The following is a 16959-nucleotide window of genomic DNA, read 5'->3' as shown; positions in this document are numbered from 1 at the left end:
TCGCACGTGACCAAATAACGAAATCAGCTGTTGAGGTCGACCGCGCCAAGGCCCCAAGCTTTACAAGTCGACACGGCCGCCGAGGTGTGGAGCTGAAATATCTCCGGAGCGTAAAACGAATTTCGTGCTGTTAAGGACGTTTTTTCCTGTTCCGCGGGTGGACCCTTTATACGGCCCTCGTCAACGGACGGCGACCCTTCGGCTTTCGGCGAGTTTCAACGGATTTAATCCGGTTGACACACGACTGTTTTCGTCGCCATTTTGCGTAAATAAATCCACGGATTTTTCCCGCAAATGACATTATCCGACGCATCCCGGTGAATTTCTTAGATGTTCCCGTCCTAGTCGTAAACCCCGATTTTCCGAGAAAATGTCTCAACCGACCGGGACCTTCAATTTCGTCATCCACGACAAAAATGGTAAGACAGAATTTTATCTTATAAATTGAAATTGCGTTCCTTTGGAGGCCGCCGTCCGCCTCCGTGGGAGCGGAAAACCGCGGATGTGGCGGAGGAAGAAGGCGTACGAGACGGTGAGACCGGAGACGCCACGATTTGCCATCCCCCCGGGGCCAGAAACGCGGAGGTCCACGAGGCTGGCTTCGTATCCTTTCCCTTTCGCCGCCGGCCCCCGTCTCGGCCGCCTACGCCCTGGACCACGGCCCGACACCCTTTCTCCGTCACCCTGCCCACATCCCTTCACCAAGCTTCCTGGAATTCCTGGAAAACGACTCCTTTTTTAACCTAACATGTCGTCACCCATCTCTCTCCTTTTCACCTCCACAGTTCGCCTCGTTTCCAGAATCGCTTTTTTTTCGTTCCAGGGAACCCGCAGTACATCAAAGTACAAAAGTCCCAGGCCAAGTCCGGGAAGCCCGAGACTGTTAAGATCGTAGCACCGAAACCCACAACAACAACCGCACAGGTCTATTATTAGGACGCTTCTTTCCCTTTATTTACATTTCTAGATTCATTTTTCAATTTTGCCTTTCAATTCTTTCTTCTTTGTTTTTCTGCCGTTCCGAACAGGTGATAAATACGTCGGGAGCGACCATCATCCCAGGATCTCAAATTTTAAGGACGGTCAAACTCCAAGGAAAATCAGCAAGTGAGTTCGAAACCGGCGCTTTTTTCTTCAATTTTATCAGCATTTTTAGATCCCACTCCCGCACGTTTTCCAAACCGATTACGACCGATTTTTCCAATTTTGCCGCTCTTATTTACTTTTACGGCCAGAAACGTGTCGGCCAGATACAGCTTTCCTCTGTAGGGTGCCTTTTCACTTTTCACTCAGTTTGACGTTGCGTTCCCATCAACTCTCGTCGCACTTTCAAACGCTGATACCAATTTTATATTTTACAAAAGGAAACGAATTTCCACCAATTAATCACTTTGATTAAAATTGGATCTAGTCTCATAATTGGGAATTAAAACGGCCAGATAAATTTTATCGATAAATAAAAAATAAAAAAAATTGAGAAACGACTTTTTGTTTTTATTAGGAGATTATACTTTATTTCCTGTAATCGGTGACACGACCGTTCAACTGTAGATATTCATGTCCGCATTTTTAATTTGGCGGTGTTGATAAAAATAGTCACACTCGCAATATTTATAATTCATATCATTTTCTTAGAATTACTGACAGTATAATCATATTTCTTTTGTGCTTAGCTGAAATACTGTACCTTAGGATTAGAGACTGTTTGTCGTTGGTTCTATAAGCAGTTTTGTCCTATGGACATACTGTTGACGTTAAAATGTTGCATTGTCAGGAAATAAAATAATTCAAATACAGTTATGATGACAGCCATCAACATAATACGAAGACAAAAAAAAGACTTCTATTTATTTGTTAGCGTAATAACTTCTATAAACTATAAACTTGACTAAAAATGCAAACAACATTTAGATAATAACTTAAGGAGGGAAAACTCATAAGGTGGGGTTGAGATAGGAAGTTGATGTCCGAGTGGATCAAGGTCACGATAGCTCAAGTGGCAGAGCAGCGGCGTATCTAGCTGAATGTCGTGGGTTCGAATCCCGCTCGTGCCATTAACTTTTTTCATTTCAACTAAAAACCTTAATTAATTGTAATGACTTTTAAGAGTTACTAATCCTTTTACACCATTTAGATTAAAAAGAAAGAAAATCTGTTCAATTTCATCCTTTCCAGAGCCTGTTTGTTGAATGAATTAGTTGAGTTTTTTTATGTTGTTTTCTTTGAAGAAACAGTAAATTGTCGTAAAAATTGAATATTGTTTTATTAAAAGCAAGGTTTTAAGTCAAGATCTTGCTTGGGCAGATGCTTTGGTGAGCGATGGATGGATGTGTTACATAGTGCAAGTCCTGGGCATGCTATGCTCTTATCATCTACGATGGTTTTGATCAAAAAGAAGATAGTGGTCGACCAAGATGTACAGCAGGCAGAGACAATAGTTTTATTGCTCTTACCACACTACAGAACCATCATTTAACTGTTTCTTGATAGGCAGTCGACTCCAAACAGCCTGTAATGAAAGGGTGAACTCTAAAACATTCATCAGAATGCCTTGTGATAATAGTCTAATCTTTAGACGTCCTGGATGGTGTTTTACTATTGGAGATGCATTGAGTAGAAAAGCGACTCTTTTCAAATTTGCATCTAGCTTGGATACTTGAACAATGGAGAGGGGGGCTGTTCTCTTCATAGAAGAGCGCCAGTTTAGTTGACCAGGCTGTGTTTGAAAACATGGAGAATTCTTTGCTTCATGCACGAGTTGCAGCCTTTTTAAAGACAGTCAGTTATGGCACTGGGACGAATCAACATCCATGCACATACTAACTGATTACCTTACTTTATAGTACTTGGTTATTTGGGATAGGGATAACCTAGGATGCATTGGGATTTGAGTGATAGTAAGACGGTAGACTGCGGAAGCGTAATTGCTCCAAGCAGGTGGAGATATTACCAGGAAAAATAAGGAATAGAGGAAAATGTCCTCTGTTGGTGTGAATGCCTATATAGGCTGAGATTCTACATCTGAGAGAGGAAAAGCCAAGCTTGAAGAATACCCTTGAGAGCCCTTAAAGCTTTGAGATGTGATAAAAAGTTTTAAGCTGTAGATGTTAATTGATATTACATAATTCACCAATATTGGTCAGGGTACGCCTTTTAAACTTAAACTAGGGATGGGATAGGGAATTATGGATTGTAGGTTGCCGGTGTTTTACTTTGTTTAAGACTCAAACGGCAGTCTGATTATGTAATAAGAATGGATTTTGACTTTTCAGTTTGTCCTTTGTTGAAGTGTTAAGTTTTGCATGAATTCTGCTTGGAAGACTGTGGTATGCCACACTATCAAGGGAAGTGAAGTTGTATGATATAATGTTTTTGGTTTTTCAAGTTATCTCTGAATTTCAATCTGCTCATTACGAAATCATCAAGCATTTCCTAACACACTGTTAAAATCTATAATTAATATATATTTAATCTCTATGCCAGTTGTGCAGATCAGAGCATAAAAAACAGTGATCTAATCATATAATCAGTCTTAAATTGAATGCCTCAAAGCTATGTCTACTACTTTCAGTCCTTGGATCGTACTGCACTAAGTTATTAAGTATAACGTACTAGAAAATGTCAGATAGCCCTAAGCTCTATTGTTGACTCATAAGGGAAGGGCCTACCATATGTTGATATATCATAATCACACTCTGATATGAATTTATCTCACGAATCCTTCCAAAGCATGGCCTTTTTAAGTATATCATTCAAAGTTCAATTTTTATTACTCTTTAATTGTCTTGGTAGTGTCTTAAGCACAACATTGCATTTGTTATTAATTAAATTTATATAAGTAACAGCCTATTTATACCATATTTAACTAAAAATAATTGAATGAAAAGAACAATAATTAAACCATTTTTTTGTATTACAACAGTAATGATAGTAAATTTGATTCTCTGTTAGTTGAATTGAGCATTTCTGATTTTGTTGATTCATTTAATTTTGGCAGAAGGATTGAATGTAGTTTTGCAAGAATTTGTTTTAAGTATTCGTTTGTTATATTAATTACAGGAAGGACTTGATTTTTTATACATTCAAGATTGAATTTACCCTTTTTCTTGGAAATTATTCTTTTATCATTGTTATTGATTTATAAATAACGTATTTGTAATAAAGTCTTATCTATAAGAGTGTAATATTAATGCCAAAAACTTTTTGGTTCTGGAATTTTTAAACAATTGACATCAGTAGATTTAAAAAGTAATTATTGCAACAGTTTAAATTCCCAAATGTATCATATACTTTAAAAAACCACATTATTCTTTTTCTTATCAAGTCAGCTGTAATCTTGTACAATTGGACTTAACATTTATTGGGAATAGCTCAATGTTTATTTTAGAGGTGTTTTCAGATAAGATGACTTAAGGTAAATTGATAACTAGTTGGTCTTAAACTAAGCAAAAAAAAACTTGATCTCGTGTCTTGAGATGAGAGTACACAAACTTTATTTGGTTCTGTAAGATTAGGGCTATAGAGATAAAAGTTGATATATTAGAGTATGTCCTTCCTTATCTTTAAGCATAGATCCATTTAAAACATGGAAAAAGTAATGGCAAGGTTATTTACATTTAATATACAAATAAAACGACTGAATTACATGTAGTTTTTAAAGGGAAGGATTTTTTTGATTAATAAATAATTGAGAAGTTTTCATCATCTTCCAAACTTTTTGAGTGTGTGTGCATAAGTTTTTTCGTTTTGTCAAATTTCGACTTTAATCTTTCCTGGACTTCTCCCTTACGTGCTAGTCCCTATTCTATTGAAAGATATCGTTAAGAAAGGGGTATTTAATCCTAAAACTCAGTCTAGAATGAACTGCTACAAGTACAACGTGGAAGCAGAAAAACAGACCCAGTTCGTCCAACGATGTGGTACACCGTAAATTTGGGGTGATACCTTTTTTGCCAGACCCCACCCCACCCCAGTGGCATGTGACCAATGTTAAGAGTAAACCCTCCAAATCACCCGGCCCAATGGACTTTTGATTTTTCTTCCTCCCCTATTCTGGTTGAGAAACTCCTCTCTATAAAGGGGTTTGTTTTGAAAGGGATTACATTAGGAAATCCATTCAACTCTGGAAGTTAAGTACACAACGTCTAGGACTATGCAAGCCAGAGCCAGCAAGGACCAGCAGTTACGACCAGTCGATAAAGTCGACAAGGAAGGTGCAGAAGAGAATCTGGAAGGGTGCTGAACATGATGTGGAAGCTGATATTGCAGGCTTTCTTTGTCTCTCATCTACATCTAAATCTACAATAAGTGTAGAAGAATATATCTCCCTGGCTTATTGAATACTAGAACCATACCTTCCACTACACAAAAAGTAGCTATGTCTGTATGCTGTATTGTCTTCAAATTAGTCACAATTCATTGTGCTGTGAGCCTTCTTATATATATAATGTGGGGAGTTACGGGCCGACAACCAGCAGAGGTCACCATTGACCCTCTTTGTGTACCTTCTTTTTTTCCAATTTTTCACATGTTATATGTAATCGATATACTAAAATGCAATATAATACGGTTATTGTATTAATATAAATAGTTCTCAATATAAATGACACTGATATGCATTAATTAATTTTGCTATTGATCAAATAATAATAACAAACAAATATTATCTTGAAACAATAATAAAAACCTTTAAAAAAGTAACATAGGTTGAATGTTTAAAATCGGGATTAGAAGTTAATTTTTAATTTAAAAAAAAGGCTTAGAGAATGTACTTAAATGTGTTAAAAAAAAGCAGTTAATAACTGTTTGTAAGTACATTTTTAGTACAGAAGATAATGAAAAATGTCTATAGTGGAAAGCTGTGTATGAAAGAGCTCCAGAATATCCTTACCCACCTCCACCTCCTTTTCATGAAGTTGGTTGTAAGTTGTTACTCCTTGATATATGTGTAAATTTTTTTTAACAAAACAATATTTTTTTAATACATTTTCTAAGGACAATTTGTAACACTTCCTGTTCAAACACCAGTTCAGAGCGTTATCAAACAGGAACGTTCTACAGTACAAACAACCACACCAAAATCTATTCAAATCACATCTCCTCAGCAGTTAACCGTAAGTTGTATTTATCTATATTTAAAAGGAGAGTTCAACTTTAAAGTAACAATTATTTTTTACAATTGCAGATCGTACCTCAGCAAAACAATATAAAAACTTATTATGTCACACCGGTAATTGAGACCAATGGGAACAAGAAGAGAATCGACGAAGCAGAATATAATGAATTGTTGTAATATTTGTATTTCATTTTGAAGTTCTTTATCTTACAAACCAATTGTCTTGTTTTTAGTAATGCGGTCTTTTCTTTTGCTGACAGAAGCCAATACCAACAAAATGTCAAGAGGAGGAAAACAGAAAAAGGTGGTAAAGGTCTTAGACATTTTTCTATGAAAGTGTGTGAAAAAGTCAAAATGAAAGGCCTAACCTCCTACAATGAAGTTGCGGACGAGCTCGTTTCAGAGTTCACTGATCCGAAACACATACCTAACAGTGTCGATCAGGTAATTCATAAATTAGACCCATTGTCTTGTCTACATATGTCATTGTTTAATAACTGTTGTAGCAATATGATCAGAAGAACATCAGGCGGAGAGTGTATGACGCCCTCAACGTCCTCATGGCAATGAATATAATTTCAAAAGAGAAAAAGGAAATTAGATGGTTGGGTCTGCCGACCACATCAGCTCAGGAAAATGACAGTTTACAGAATGAAAAGAAACAAGTTGCAGAGCGAATACGTACTAAAACGCAATATCTGAATGAACTTATTTTACAGGTGTGTTCTTTTCTTAGAATTTTGTTTCAATTGTTAATTACAAATGTTGAAAATTAAACTAAAACAACTATTTTTGAAAACTGAATAAAGATCGATTTGTGTTTTACGACGGAACATCGTCACGTCTGTGACCAGCAACGTAACAAAATCTTGCCGTTAATTCACACTTTACATTACTGCACCACTGTGAATAGTTCTAATTTGTTCTATACTACATTTTCTGATGATGGCCAGATTAAATGGAAGAAAATTAACGATGGTCGTATTAATTTTGGATGAGGAAGAAACGGACAGCAATGTACCTAAGAAAAGAAAATAGTTACGCAAGATATTTACAACACGAAATCAAGAAGGAAAATACTATAACCTGTTAAAGAATTAGAGGATGATGAAATATCCTTTTATAAATACTTTAGAATGGCTCCCAATTTTATGTGCTTTTAAGTAAAATTGGAAACAATTCAAAAGTACACTTTCATGACGAAATGATAAAATTTAATTTGAAACACTCAACAGTTCCTGATATTGAGGGTGCGTTCCGTTACATCTGTGTGAATATTAGCATAAGAAATCTATAATACAATATTTTGACATTACGTTACTGGTCCCTGACATGTTGATATTCTATAAACTGCGAATCAACCTTAAGTAGCCTGTTAGTATGAAGTACAGCGTAGAAAAACAAGGTTTTAAAACTATGTCATGTATGTTCATGTACATAGGAAATTTTGTTTTAAAATAAAATGTACTGCCAATACAGCTGATATATTAAGGGTTACAGATAAATTGCAATGTTCACACTTGTAGCAAGGTCGAACATCTTCGAGCTTGTTCAGTTAGTTCAAAGGTCACTCGACCTTCCTCTGCAATTTCAAATTATCGATTCCAAACATGAAAAACGAAGTGCTTGTTTTAGAATTATTGTTATTACCCCAAATAAAAAAATAAAAGGAAAAGGAAGGCGCATGTTGATGTATCTCATATTATCGAGCAATTGAAGAAAGTTTTTTTTAATGTTGTTGCCTCAATTAAAGGAGGATGAAGATTTTACAAGGATTATTTCCCATTTTTATGCAAAGACGGTTGAAAAGAAAAATTAAGAGTGTTTCTTCTCAACTGTTTTATAAATAATTAAATAATTCTACAAGGATGTTCAGTCTCATTTTATGAGCTTCTCAGTGCTGAATTTCTTTAGAATTTTTCATGTTCCAAATTGATGATCTTTCTTCGATGATGAATGAGTCATTTATTTTATCTACACTGATCAAATTTTATTTTAAAAAGAACAACGCTAAAATCATTTACCTTAGCCAAAGCTTCTCAGGCCACCGCTGTGGTATCAACGGAAAGCAAAATACCCTTTCAACACCACCATTGGAAAAACATTGAATGATGGTGATTAGTGACCGTTAATCGATAATTATTCAGAAATCGTGAGATGCGGTCTGGTGTGATGTAGGTTTCAGAAAAATATTATTCTTTATCGTGCCAACGTTTTGATCTGTATTGAGCCCTGAAGATGATATCAATAAAGATCAAAACGTTGGCACGATAAAGAATAATATTTTTCTGAAACCTACATCACACCAGACCGCATCTCACGATTTCTGAATATTTATTGAATGATGGGTTGACACAGCCACTGTGGTGCTGCTTATTGCCTTCGGTGAAACCTTAAGCATAGCCAGGAAGCCTGCGATGTCAGATAAAACATCCAGCTTTGAACTAAAGAATGATCCTCCATCAAGATGACAAAATCCACTTTTTGTGAACTTAGCATAAATGTCTGGAATCGTGAGTTTTTTTTAGTGGAATATTACTCACAATTTTTTATCATATTTTTTAAATTGATGTGGTCAAAAAGCGTGTTATATTGGAGTCCACTTCAAGGTAAATAAGTCTCATACAAATGCGGGTAATATTTATCATCACCCTACCATTTACAGTTAAAGGGCCATACTTTTAATTTTGAATTTAAATTGGAACTTGTACAGTAAAATATGATTACATTTTGTTTCTAGTATTTTTTTTTTTTTTTTAAATAATTTAAGCTTTATTTTTTAGCAAATTTTATACAAGAGTGTTATTCAGAGGAATTATGAACTGGAAAAGGTCCGTGGGCCTCCTGTCCCAAACTCAGCCATCCAATTACCTTTCATTGTTGTGAACAGTGATAAAAAAACAATTATTGATTGCTCAATAACAAATGACAAGTTAGTCTTATTTTGAGCTAAGATTATTTTTTGATTTGAGTACAAAAAATAATAATGGTGTAATTCTTTCAGATCTGAGTACTTGTTTGTATTTAATGATAAGTTCAAAATAACCGATGATTTTGATGTATTAAAACAAATAGGCTTAACACATGGTAAGTTGACATTATAAGAACTATAAGGTTAAATAAATTATTACATTTAATTTAACAATGAACTATTGTGCTTTAGGTCTCGAAGATGGTACTATCTCAAGATCAAACATTGAAAAGTTGAAAACACTTGTTCCAAAAAATTTGGAAAAGTATATCGACAGTAAGTAATTTGTATTTGTATGTATATATATTTTATACCCTCTATCCTCTTCTTCCGTCTATCTGATTTTTCGCCCCTTGTCTGCCAAATGACCTCAGTTTTATCTTTTACCCTGTATATTATATAGTAATTTTAATTATAGTACATAGTAATTTTCAGATATATTTTTGTTGGGCTTTTTATTTATTTATTTTTTATATACACAATAATAGTAATTCCTGTCTGGCAGACGGTTTTTATCCATATTTTATGTTATGGCATATATTTTATTTTGTTTTGTAAACATTTTGTATTAATTATTCATTTTTATTAATTCCTGACATAAAGGAGGGCTTAATGCCCAGGCTTTGTTGGGATTTGAACTCGGCACCACTAGCGGGGAAATGCACCTTAACCCCTCGGCCTCCATGGTCTCCCTAATTTTTATGTACAGTCAACTTGATAATTCAAACTCAAGGGACAAAAATAATCTGATTATCAAGAGGAAAGAAAATCAAATTATTAAAAGTTGATATGCATTTTTACAAGTTATTACTTGAATTACATAAAAGTAATAAGTGGAAATAGATTAACTGGACCATTGAACATTGTTAAGCACTTAAAAAAATAAAAATTAAAAAAAAATACATGAAGCAACCTTTGTCTAAATGATTTTCCAAAGGCCAATGCTGAAAAGCACATCGACAAAACACTGACCACCAAACATAACTAGAGAAAATTAGAAGAAACTTTAGGCTGTAAGGAAGAAAACAATACTTGAAAATTTAGAGGAATATTACAAAGAAAAAATAAATATTTTGAACAAAATTGGTGCAATATAAAAGGAGTAAGAGTGATTCAAAGCAAACTCTTTGAAAATTGATGTATAATGCAAAATAAATCAGGTCGAAGGCTATAGTCCATGTTTTAACATCTAATGTCATTCCCAAAAACGATTCTCTTGGAAACATATTCTAATTTTTTCTCCTTCCTCAGAAATGGTCATCGATGCCGCTAATAGAGGAGAAGCCAATACTCCCAGCCAAAATGACGGTGAACATATATTTGGAAATTTGCCTTTGGAAGATTGTATTGAGGATTCTGCGGGAACTTCTGCAGATGGGTATACAAATATGGAAGACGCAGGTGTACTGGAGTCGGATGAAGAGTCAAACATATCTACAGACATCGAAATTAACTAAGGTTATAAAAAGTATTGACAACATGGTTTTTCTTTGCTGTCCGTCTGCGGCAAATCCACATTCTCGTTCGGTGTTAATAAAGAACGAACCCGCCTCTGTACAAAATCAAACATTCTTTTTTATGTACAGGTGATTTTTATTTTTATTTTTTAATTCACCTCATTAGTATTTAAGTTCAAAGTTAAAGTTTAAGTTCAAAGCACAATTTGCAAAGTATATTATTTGTTATATTTTTCAAAGAACTGCAGTTTTTTTTAAATTCCAGTTTAAACAATAAAAAGCTTTACGTTAATGGTGCCTAATGCAGTTTCTATTTCAATTTAATGTAAACACTTTATTTATGTAGTACATTCATTTGGGTATATTCATTTTATTCAAAAACTATTTATAAACCAACCTCATGCCATTCAAATTTTAAACACAAAACAAAAGACAGGTTTAATTTTTATCATTATATATCACCTAAACTTTTGGAATGTCGCTTTTTTTTATTGTTATTTTTTTATTGTTTTAAGTACACCAGCAAAGTTCTGACAGTCAGTTAAAATAATTTTAGTTTAAGCTCTTTTACCCACCATTTGTAGTATGTATATTATAGTTGACAACTGTAATAAAACAATTGTGCTTAAGTTACGAGTATTTCGTCTAAATTTCGATTAAGTGATATATTTGCAGTATCAGTATGACCCGATCGTATAACGTTATTAAATATTTATTTATTGCTCAGAAGTAATGTTAACATTTCTTATTTATTAGTTAACCGAATGAAATAAATGATGGTATTTAAGGTACAAATTAATTTGGCAGTTGATCAGAACTTTGTTTTCTGCACATTCTATTGCTTACTATTAATCTTTTATAAATACTTGTCACTGTCATCCCTAGTCAGAAGCATTTCTTACACCTTTGTTCTCCATGCATAAAAACTTTATTTTATTCCAATACAAGTGAGATAATAGACAATAAATGTCTTGGAAGTATACAGTTTGTATAAGAGATATTTTCTAAAAACTAAAAAGAACGAAATCTGTCCTCAATTATAAATTGAAATTTGTGAGTGTAAGATAGAATTTTTTAATTTAATATAAGTTGTCATCGCCATATTGTTTACCTGATAATTTTATATGCTCTTATGAACTTAGATAGCTTATAATTTTAGGTTATAGCATTTTTTTTTAAGTTTAGTAAAAAAAAATCCAATGTGAACATTACCCTCTCCCCGCTGGCTAATAGTTTTGTTTTTAAATATGTATTTCAACTGTGTAATACAAAATGTGTGCAAAATGGATTGTATGCACCTGGCATTGTAACAAAATAATGTACATATATTTTGTGAATTTCTGTATGAAAATTTCTGTATTTTTTAAAAGTTTCAGACCGTATTTTATATAAATTCTGCACACCCTAAAGAAAGGAAAAAAGACGAGTTGTTTAATTTGTAAAAATTCCTTTATTCAAGCTTGTAAAGACATTCATTCTGGTAAATAAGTTAACTTTTTGGTGTTTAATACTAATACAGACATCTATTCCATTAAATCTTCGTCGTCGTAGAGGTCTTCAAAATCTGAAAAGAATTTGTTTAATTTGAATATACGTAATTTATATTTTAGAAGAACAAAAATTAATTAGTACTGAGCTAGCATTTAAAAGGGGAAAAGAAAATGGAAAAAATAATAGTTCACCAAGGAATAGGGAATTATTACAAAATTACTAAGAACTAAATTTTTCACAAGGGAAATGTTATTGATTTTAATACATTTACAGGCTGCAGGCCTGACTGGCTGAATTGATTGAAATTGTCACCTGCATAGGAAAGTAGGTGGAGTTGACAACTTCAGTTAAAATGTTAATTAAAAATATATATTTAAATTATTTTTATTGGTCTTACCATTAAAAAAATCAGCATGCACTGACTTTTCATTTGCAGCCAGATCCAAAAGAAGTGCACTAGGCCCTCCACTCTAATAATAATAATAAAAATTATTGAATGATTTGTGCTAAAACTTGCAAAATTTCAATTTATATATTAAAATTGAAATAAATTTGAAGTAATTTATAATTATATAAGGATAATATCTAATATAATTTACATCTGAACCACTGGATATAAGCTTTAAGACCTCTATCAGATAAGGCAGCTAGTTTAATGGACAAGTGTTGAGGAGTGAAGGCAAGTAGCAAATGATGGGAACTACCAGAACCCCTTCACATGCAGTCAATCGTCATTTGCCCAGCAGGCATGAGAACCCATCACCATGCTCAACATTGTGGTCACAAGTGCATAGAACAAATTCCAATAAGGGTCAATGACACAAACAGCTATTTTGGCCTAAGCTTTTATTGAAAGAAAAACCGAGTTGGTGAGTTGTCTGAAGTTGTAGTATTGTGCTGACACAAGTAGCTATGTGTACCACCTATTTGTTTTGCAACCGAGTTGGGTAGTGTTCTAGACGACCTTTACAAGTTGGGCTTTGAAAATGTGAGATGAGATTTAGAAGTTGCGTTGTATCTTTATTTTATTATATTGAGTTCCAAAATGCAAAAAAATAAATGGAAAACATTGATCAGTAAATTGAGGTTGAAACAACTGCTTTGTGGGACATGAGAACTTATACATTTATTTAATGAAAATCACAACAATATGTGATTTATTTACCTAGTAATAAGGCATTTTGCAAAATTCTAGGAAAGAGAAATTAACAAAAAGCAGGGTTAGGTTAATCATTATTTTTACAAAATTGAGAAATTCATTTTTTGCTGGATTGTTTTTGGAACTGACTACAGAAATTCCTTGAAATTGAGTTATGCTCAACCGAATGATAAACGTTTCATTGAATCACTATGTCATAAACTTGGAAAAAACCAACCCAATAAATTGAATGCCATTTAGAGGAAGAAAACCAGTGCCTTAGCGACCGGAGGTCCAGCAAATGATTGAAGAAATAAAAAAGTTAAGCGAGATGATTCGTTAAGAGAATGAAAAATAACACTTGGTCAATTGTAATAGAACCACCCCTGATCTACAATTAAACTGCTGGTCGATCACTACGTCCTTAGGCCATGTTCACAAGGAGGCAGTATGAGAGATGCTTATGTGATTATGGTATGAGATACAAAAAGTATCAAGGTGACTAGATTCAATCGCGTCCCATTAATCTCTTATCGAGCTGTTTGAAGATCCAGATGTTTGCTACTGTAATATTTTTATAATGGACAAGTTAGAAGCTCTCTGGTATTTAATTAGGTTAAAAAAAGAAGTAATGGCTCACCCATATATTTGAACTAATGAAAATAATTTGTCATTACCAAAAATGTCCCTTCTAGTCATTTTTTTAAAATGTTTAAAAAGAAGGCATGAAATTAGAATCAGAGTTCAGACAGAGCAATGAACTGTGTGAATGAGACCATGGTGCACAATGTCCTGTCAGATGACTGGAAATCGTTCTCAAACTGTCGCCTTCCAGTCTCCCTGTCTGAATGACGGGATTTGTCCCTACGTCTCCTTTGTATGAACCGTTCCTTGTAGACCAACACCTTCAGATACAAGTAACATCTATCATGAACAACCTCAGTTACCAAATAAATTTTTAAAGAAACATCGCCTCTTTGTTTTCAGGCCTGGTTTAAACTGACATTTTAATTTTTATAATAACGATGTACCTCCTCCATGTCCATGTAAGGGCCGGCACCCTCCGGAAACATTTCATCCGCCACAATCGTCGGTTTCATGTCTTGACCCTTTTGACCTTTGTTGACTGACAGCTTGGACGATTTTTGAAAATAATTTTCAAACGAATTGACAGATTTTCCTTCTTTTATAGACACTGATTGACTGACTGAGACCTGAGAGGTTTCCTTCACTGTTGACCACTTATCTCGATCCGTCCGTTCGCGTGTATTTTGATAGTGATAAAAGGTGAAAGTCAACTAGGAACCAGTTGGCAGTCTATTCTTAGAGTGAATTCGAAATATTTTCTCCAGATATTTTTAAATTAGCAATATTTGGAAGGAATCTGTTTCTTTAGTTGGAAGTTTATGTTATAGGCATAATTTTTTTCTTCGCGGGATAACACCAGTAGAGGTTCTACGGTGTTTTTAATTTTGTAGTATTTACATGTAGATTTTCGTTTTTTAAATAGGCCATTTAATTAATCGTTTTGTAAATAAATTGATAATTTGATTAAAATGTGGGCGGATACGATATTAATTGTTTTTATTTCAATATGCACCGCACTTCTTGGGGAAGGTGAGCTCCCGGCAGTTAATTTCACCCGTTTCAATGGATAACTTTGCTCGTTTTTCAGGATTGACCTGGCTGATGGTCTACAGGACGGAGAAATATCAAAAACTCAAATCCGAGGTCGAACGGCAGAGCAAGAGATGTAAGGAAATTCGCCTTTTTTTAACGTATTTATTTCTCTACATCCTGATATCGGTTTGGTCAACGATGATCCTGGTCTGCCGAGTCTTGCTATTTTATTCCGTCAGATGAGTTTCGGCATTTGGCAATCTAGTTTTTTGCTTAAATCCAAGTTGAACTGTGACCAACCAAACAGATGAGGATATCCATTCATTTATCTTTTGTTCATTCCTTCATTCATCAAAAGGATATGAATGACAAGCTGACCGACCAATACTGCCAAGTTGTCATGTTATGTCATAATTAATTAATTTTAAAATATTCTGGTAAGATCATTATTAATACACACCATAGGTGGATTGAAGTAGGAAGTTGGTGTCCGAGTGGATCACAGTCATGATAGCTCAAGTGGTAGAGCAGCGGCTTATTAAGCTGAAGGTCGTAGGTTCGAATCCTGCTCATATCACTAACTTTTTCATTTCAACCAATACCTTACATAAATGTGCAGTGATTAGTGGCCGTTAGCTAACGATTATTTGGATATCATGAGGTGCAGTCTGTGTGACGTAGGTTTTAGAAAAACATTTTCTGTATCGTGCCAACTTACAAAAGATTAATTAATTAAAATAAGTTATTTGGTCAATCGGACCACGGAATATAATGGATTATTAATATAGTTAAGACTGATCCCCGGAGGCATCAACCTCTCCTCCCAAATGGTTATTATTTAAATTTACCCTTTACCACCGGGATTCAAACCTCATAGCATCATTTAGTTGCATTACAATGTATCATTAGCAACGGGGAATTTTAATGTAAGGGTAACATCCTTCGATTATAATTATTTAATTAGAGGTTGCTGTCTTGGGATCAAGGTCATGATAGCTCGGTTTTTTTTTTTTGGGGGGGGGGCTCACAACACACATGAGAATTTGACGCCCCCACTGCCGGTACTCCTCCATCGAAGAAACTCATTTTTGTGGGGGCATCGGTGGCCACAACGGTTTAGGCGTTGACACAGCACCCATCACTGTAAGGTAAAGGTCTCGGGTTCGAATCCAGCGGACCTGGAGGGAGTTGGACCAAATTCAGGGTTGCTGAGATCTGATCCCACCCCAGACCTTCCATTGACGAGTTCCATGTAATTTTAGCAATTGTGGCTACTGGTCCCCTTAGGTATCAGAAAAATGTCCAGAGGTGGCGGTGGGAATCGAACCCATGACCCCGGGATCAACTAGCCCAGTGGTTAGAGCACCAGCCAAAGTCGTGGGCTCAAATCACACTAATATTTCTTCTCAACCGTCTTTGCATAAAAATTGGACATTCCACCAAATCAGAGACGACCATATTTAATATCAAAATTTCTAGTGATTTTAATGCTAATGTAAGAATTACAAATATTTCTTCTTTTTTTTTTTAGTGGAGAAGCGTAAAGAAGCTCATGGAGATTCATTGGATAAGCAGCATAAGAAGAAAATTGAACGGGAGAAGGAAAAACTGATGAACAATAACAGAGATTTGTCATTTGTCAAAATGAAATCTGTCTTTGCCATCGGTTTCGCTTTCACCGCCTTACTCAGCATGTTCAATAACATGTAAATAACGTTTAATTTTTTTTTAATGTTGTTTGTTCCTTTATGATAAGAATATATTTTTGTGCTAGATTCGATGGAAGGATTGTTGCGAGATTGCCGTTCATACCGATTTCATGGATCCAAGGACTATCTCATAGGAACTTGCCAGGAGATGACTATTCAGAATGCTCATTTCTATTTTTATACATTCTATGCACTATGTCGATCAGACAGGTTTGTGTATACTATTAAAAAACAGACTGTTACAATATATTGGTGAAATTTACAGAACATCCAAAAAATGTTGGGATTTGCACCTTCGAGGACAGCGAGCAAACAGTCAGGAGGGTTGTTTAGGCCACCTCCTCAACAGTTAAGATAGATTCACTCAGGCCACAGAAACAACAAATTTAAAACTTTCAAGCAATGTGTGATGCCTGTATATATAAAATAATTTATTTAAATAAGAAGTTTTAATACAA

The 16959-nt window shown here is 34.5% G+C and overlaps 3 protein-coding genes across 7 annotated transcripts; 2 read left to right on the top strand and 1 right to left on the bottom strand.

Moving 5' to 3' along the window:
* The first annotated feature begins 21 nt into the window (after positions 1-21).
* LOC106672431 (transcription factor Dp-1) lies at positions 22-11479 on the top strand. Of its 5 annotated transcripts, none has more exons than XM_014403868.2 (11): positions 22-419; positions 824-924; positions 1029-1107; positions 6028-6113; positions 6185-6288; positions 6349-6559; positions 6622-6834; positions 8899-9047; positions 9120-9202; positions 9279-9362; positions 10338-11479. In XM_014403868.2, exons 1-11 carry the CDS (start codon positions 371-373, stop codon positions 10541-10543), a joined length of 1365 nt encoding a protein of 454 aa, XP_014259354.1. In that variant the 5' UTR covers positions 22-370; the 3' UTR covers positions 10544-11479. The 5 variants fall into 5 exon arrangements, with proteins under 5 accessions (XP_014259354.1, XP_014259348.1, XP_014259353.1 ...); XM_014403862.2 differs by having other exon boundaries at positions 5995-6113; XM_014403867.2 differs by having other exon boundaries at positions 23-419; positions 5995-6113; positions 6185-6285; positions 6376-6559.
* Positions 11480-11970: 491 nt separating this feature from the next.
* LOC106672435 (COP9 signalosome complex subunit 9) lies at positions 11971-14690 on the bottom strand. Its single transcript, XM_014403872.1, has 3 exons — positions 14204-14690; positions 12432-12504; positions 11971-12107 (listed from the first exon to the last, which is right to left on the bottom strand). The coding sequence occupies exons 1-3, from the start codon at positions 14270-14272 to the stop codon at positions 12067-12069; spliced, it is 183 nt and encodes a 60-aa protein (XP_014259358.1). The 5' UTR covers positions 14273-14690; the 3' UTR covers positions 11971-12066.
* LOC106672434 (calcium load-activated calcium channel) lies at positions 14510-16957 on the top strand. The gene is made up of 5 exons (XM_014403870.1): positions 14510-14789; positions 14848-14925; positions 16324-16498; positions 16567-16711; positions 16767-16957. Exons 1-5 carry the CDS (start codon positions 14729-14731, stop codon positions 16857-16859), a joined length of 552 nt encoding a protein of 183 aa, XP_014259356.1. The 5' UTR covers positions 14510-14728; the 3' UTR covers positions 16860-16957.
* Positions 16958-16959: the final 2 nt, after the last annotated feature.

Source organism: Cimex lectularius, unplaced genomic scaffold, assembly GCF_000648675.2.
Source record: "Cimex lectularius strain Harlan isolate CLEC.00 unplaced genomic scaffold, Clec_2.1 scaffold335, whole genome shotgun sequence".
In the NCBI taxonomy this organism is placed as follows: Eukaryota; Metazoa; Arthropoda; class Insecta; order Hemiptera; family Cimicidae; genus Cimex; species Cimex lectularius.
Note: the sequence above shows the minus strand (reverse complement) of the source record. Positions and strands in the feature narration are given on the sequence as shown.